General features: G+C 36.9%; 1 protein-coding gene across 1 annotated transcript in view; it reads left to right on the top strand.

Moving 5' to 3' along the window:
• Nucleotides 1–1088: 1088 nt before the first annotated feature.
• VWC2 (von Willebrand factor C domain containing 2) overlaps nucleotides 1089–6000 on the top strand; it is a 91248-nt gene continuing 86336 nt past the window's right edge. Inside the window, exon 1 of the mRNA XM_081343635.1 lies at nucleotides 1089–1571. Coding sequence (XP_081199761.1) covers nucleotides 1164–1571 — 408 coding nt within the window. The 5' untranslated portion in view covers nucleotides 1089–1163. The remainder of the gene's footprint in view (nucleotides 1572–6000) is intronic.

Below are 6000 nucleotides of genomic sequence, written 5' to 3'. Positions count from 1 at the left end.
GATTACAAGAAAGAGATACGCTTTATGAACTAAGGAATAGAGGGGTGAAATATACATCAAATAAAATATTAATTTTGCTCATTGACTAGCAGAGAGAGAGAGATGCCATTTCATATCTAGGTTTTGAAGTTTACAAAATGCTCAAGCAGAGATTTAAAATATTGATGAATTTATAGTACTTGTCTACATTGTTCTATGTTCTGGATAATTTTGTTCTTTTTTTGTTTATGTACAATTTGTAAAAAAGCAATGATTACTTTGTCCTCCCTCTCACTCAAACATACACGCACACACACACAAACACTAAAACCAATATTTTAAAGGTAAACTCATTATCTTGTTAGAATTTACTACTGTTGTGAAGTAATTCTACCCCTTCCTCTTCCCAACTTCCTCTTCCCTCAGTTAATGTACTTTTAAATTTTTTTGTATTGACATCTAAGCATTATAGTGATTTTCTTCCCCAGCAATTTATAATTACTAAAAGGGCAAATTTCTCATCCTATTTCTTTTTAAAAAGTTATTTAGTTATCTGTTTAAGTGATGTAGATTCTTATTCTACTCTCAGATATGGGAAGCTGAAGTTGAAAAGCATCAGTGTATTCAGGAGTGTTCAACGTCCATAGTTATGCTATATTTTGAAACTGAATCTCTAAGAGCCAGTGTTTTTCTTGGCCTGCTTTTCATTTTTACACACACACACACACACACACACACACACACTGTTTTCTATATAAAAATGCAGAATCATTTGAAGTATTCTAACTCATCTCTTCCCAGGGACTGTGTATTGACTGGCCGACATCCTTTGATTTGAATGAAATATGTTTTGTCCATCTGAGATGCCTTAGATGATTCCCATTAATACTGCAATGGCATTTGGGGCTCTTTCTAGTTCTCTTCTTATGACATGCTGCCTGATGGTTGTTCTGTGTAATTCTACTACACCATTGCAAAAACTATCCAAGGCTCAAGACAAGCAGGAGATAAAAACAAGTGAGGAAAAAAAATATCAATCATTAGCCCAGGAAAGACAGAATCATGGACCAGGAAAAATGAATGAAATGACTATGAATGGAAGAGAAGAAGGCACCAGGGACTGGAAAAGCAAAGGCAACAGAAATTACTCTAATAAAGAATCTTGGACAAAGCAAAAACAGGTTATGAGTATTCAGGCAACAAATAATAAGTTTGGGAATCTCGAAACTCATAATCAGGTCAAAGATATTCAAGAGGAACTTCCTGCTGCTGAAGATTTCTCCCTCTTAGATATTATTGCTGATACCACATCCGAACCCCCAGAGGAATATATTTATCCAGACTACCGTGGAAAAGGCTGTGTGGATGAGAGTGGCTTTGTTTATGCAATTGGGGAGAAGTTTACTCCAGGACCCTCTGCATGCCCTTGTCTTTGTACTGAAGAAGGTCCGTTGTGCATCCAGCCAGAATGCCCTAGACTCCACCCTCGCTGTATTCATGTTGACACTACTCAATGCTGTCCACAGTGCAAAGAACGTAAAAATTATTGTGATTTCCATGGGAAAATCTACCGGACACTGGAAGAATTCATGGTAAGGCAACACTGATTGTGGTGAATTAGAGGTTGTTCATTCATTGTTGATCTGCTCTTCCTGTTGATTTGTCAACAATCGGAATTGTGAGGTTATTATCACATCCTTATCTTTTTGCATTTTAAGTACTACCAAAACAACCTACAATGTTAAATGAAATAATATATTTTAACAAGGAAGGCTGTGATCAGTTTCAAATACTGGATTTTATACACTACCAGGTACTGAAGTTGCATAATTCTAGATATGTCATTCTTAGTAGCATCAATGCCTTATGCTATCAGCAGGGCTTTTTTTCTCATAGAACGCTCAGAATGGTGTTCTGGCACCTTTTTTTGCAAAAGAAAAAAGAAACTCCCTCTATTGGCTTTCCTAAGCCTATTGCATGCCTAGGCAATCTTGGCTCTTTTTATGACTCGTGGACTTCAACTCTCAGAAATCCTGAGCCAGCCATGCTGAGGGGAAAAGGAGAGGTTTCCAAGCTGAGCCATGCTGGCTCAAGAATTCTGGGAGTTGAAGTCCACGAGTCATAAAAGAGCCATGGTTGCTTACCCCTGCACTAGAGGAGGACATTAAAATTATTTACAGGGTTACTTCTTTAGGAACTAAACTTTTAGAATCTAAAGCAGCTAATTCAAAAAAGCCAACAGGAAAGAACCTCAGATTTTTCATCTGCTTCTGTCTTTTGGAAGGTAAAATTAGATAACAAAATAATCTATTTCCTATGTTAACATTTCTGCAATGATGATTTCATAAAGTTAACAGGAAAGAAATGGGAAACATTTTTCTCAATGTAATATGTCTAATTTAGCTGATGCTAGAAAAAATAGTATCTTTTGTACTATTTTGTACTATTGAAAACTATTTTGAATCTAACCATCTATTACAACTAAACCACTTTAAATTAAACAATTCTTAAGAATGAAACATTCTTAATTTAGACTTTACTTTTACTGTTTGGACTGTTGTGTGTTTTGAAAAATGGATTATTTAGAATCTAGTTATGTTACACTTCAGTCTTTAAATAATTAACCTAGTATATACATAACAGAGTGAGCACCTGTTATTCATCCCAGCTTCTGCCAGCCTAGCAGTTTGAAAGCACGTAAAAATGCAAGTAGAAAAATAGGGACCACTACGGTGGGAAGGTAACAGCGTTCCGTGCGTCTAGTCATGCCAGCCACATGACCACAGAGAGGTCATGTGGCCTTTATACATAACAATATATGATGTTTTCCATGGTGAGCTTAACATCAATAACAACATTTATTAAAAAGGCTAAAATAATTTCTGGTGGTATTATCCATACATTAAAATTTTGTTTAGTGCAATCTTTCACTTTTCACATTCTGGAAAAGCAGTGGTCATGTATTCTAGCAAAAGGATGTTACATATGTGCATAAGCATAGTCAGTTGCATATGCCTTTTTAAAAATATCAAACATGCAAAGAAACAAAAATAAGTCCAAAATATCTGTATTACATCCAGAAATGCCAACTTTGCAACCAATATTTCTCATCCATAACTATTACACCCTAAGGATACCTGAATACATGCAAATGGTTCTTTGGGATCAGTAACGCAGCAGGGATTGCTTTTTCCTTCCAGTAACATATACTTAAAACCAGTTTATTGCATTTGGCAATTGTACTAAAAAAATCTCATTGTCAACCAATATAATTCATTTAATTTGAAATCAAGTGAAAAATTGATTTAAATTATTTTATTAAAAGAAATTAATGGCAATTCTTTTATAAGAAGTTGCCTCAAACAAAATGAGTTCGACATGCCTGCTCTAGATAGTTGAATGCTCCAAAATAAATTCTAGACCAGGCCTGTACGTGCAGCCTGCCAAGCACCCTTGGACAGAGCACAGACTTTTTTTTAAAGTAATAAAATCACTACCACTGCCCTAAAAGTCATGTTGCCTAGTGCCTCCATGACCACGAGCTCCAACACTGTAGATGCTCCTCTAGTCACCAAATATTGATTAGCCCACCAGCATTCCTTTGCAGACCACAAAGATTTTTAATTTATCAGTGTGGGCCTTTCCCTTCTACAAGTTGCACAGACCTCTTCTAGACTTTCCTCTTGCCTTTCCGAGTTAACTCCTTGGTCTGTTGTTGAGCAAGAATTGACTTTGTAGGGAAGCATATTATCATTTGATGTATATTTAACATATGTTCTACCTTTATTTACCGATTATATATTTGTATGCAATCCACATGGCGAGGTGTGAGGCAACTTACAATAGAAAAAAATATATTTTTAAAATCATAAGATCAAAACATAAAAGCAGGGCTTTTTTCTCATTGAACGCTCTGAATGGCATTCCGGCACCTTTTTTTTTTGCACACACACAAAAAAAGCTTTTGCACAAGCTATGTTACTTCCTCTTTCCCACAAGCTATGCTACTTGAAAGCCAATAGGAATTGCTGCTGAGAGCACCAAAAGACCTAGCTGGCAAACATTGCACTGGCAAGTTGTCTGCAGCGAAGGTGAGTTGGCAGGAAGTTTGCATCCCTCCCTGTTGCCCAACTACACCATCTCAACTAGGTAAGTAAGAGAGGACAAGGAGTGGGAGGTGGGTTCTGAGGAGTCCATGTACACTCCTTCCTTGTGCTCACCCGTGTCAGCCAGGCTGGTGGCCTACCCAGTGCTGGACCTGCGCCACCATCGCCTCACCCTGCACACCTAAGTGACTGCCCTGCATCGTCTGGCCTGCCACGCCTCCGCCGCCCACCTCGTGCTGCCCTGCTCCATAGAGCAGGCCCCGCTGCTCCCATTGCACCAGCCATGCCGGCTCCGGCCCCGGGGGACAGCCCACCACCAACATCCCTCATGCTCATGACCGCAGCAGCGCTGCCCCCCCACCCCCTGCGCCCACCAAGATGAGAGTTCCTGCACCTTTTTTTTTAAGAAAAACCCTGGTTATCAGAATATGTTTTACAAGTATTAAAATATATTGCTCTGGTAGGATAATTTTTACTTATTCTACAAGTATTCTACAAGTATTCCACAACTATTTTCCACAAAAGGAATTGTGGGAAAATGTATTTAGGTAACTTATTATTTTAATTTATTTATCATTTTCTTCATAAATGAGATGGCAGACTTTTATAATTTGTATCACACTTATTATGGAGTTTATAGTATAATAAACCTTTATTGTCAAAGTACAACATGTGTACATTGAGATTAGCTGAGCCTCCCCCCGTGCTCTCTCCCCCCAACACACAGTGACAACAAACCCTCCATCCTACCACACCATGTTAGTATAATACTAACATTAAACTGAGAGAACATGGAAAATATAATCACTCAGTATTTATAGCTGGTAAATCTTTCTAGAGAGACAGTATTTTAATTATCCTGAAAAAATGTAATTTATACTTGTAGGCATACTGATTAATTTCGATTTGGGGCTCAATCAGAAACATATTTTTAGGTTAACTTTAGGTTCTTAGGTAATTACATTATTTAATATTGGAAAAGTATAATTTGTTTGTAGAGAATTGTGTTGTATATAGGTTGCCTAAAGGGCATGCATTAAGATTAAAACTATATATTCTATGCAATATTCCTGTTTTTTAACTAAGAACAGTAATGGAACGATCAGCCTTAGGTAGATTGCAGCAAGGGGGGAAACTGCTAAGCTCTGAGGAGCAAAGGAGCAATTATGGAAGAATGAGAGTTAGAAATGGAATCAAGGAATGGCAGAGATGTAAAAAAGATGGATTGCATAAAACACTATAGGTAATACTAGAGAGAGATTCTGGAATAGTCTAGAGCAGAGCTCTTTGACCTTTTCATAGATTGTACCACTTTTAGTCCCACAAGTGCTTAGCAAGGTGTCAAAAACCTGATGACTAAAAGAAGGAAGGGATTTGGGTTTTAGTGGTTACATTCATTTGTTGCTATAGAAATAGGTAGTTTATAATATTATGGAAAAGTAAAAAGTTGAGGTTCAGTGTTAATGTTTCCTTCTACTGCAACAGATGAAGTTAGAAGTCAATGCCTTTTCTTTTTCCCTTCTCCCCCTCATTTCCCCCCCTTTCCCTCTCCACTGTGTCTACTATTTGCTTTTGTATTTTTGTATTTTATTCCATAATGTAATAAAATGTTACAAACTGTAAAAAAAAAGTACCGGTTTTAATTTCTTTGGTGGCAGTTCCTTTGCTGAATCACTTTCCTTTTACACTGACAAATGTATGATGAATTTCTCCATATTTATTAATATGCACCACTACCTTGATGGTCTTTCTCTTTCCCTCTCCATGAATTATTCATTTGAGATGATGGTTATCATAACTAATAAAGAGCCAAAATGCTTCTTTACTGTTAGTTTTTAATTTTATTTTAATTGCATATGCTCAGATTCTTTAGATTACATTACTTTATATTATTTTCTTCTTGGTAAGCTAGAAA

The sequence above is a fragment of the Vipera berus genome (genome assembly GCF_964194415.1).
Source record: "Vipera berus genome assembly, chromosome: Z".
NCBI classification, from domain to species: Eukaryota; Metazoa; Chordata; class Lepidosauria; order Squamata; family Viperidae; genus Vipera; species Vipera berus.
The sequence above is the reverse complement of the archived record's forward strand: the minus strand, read 5'-3'. Positions and strand labels throughout refer to the sequence as shown.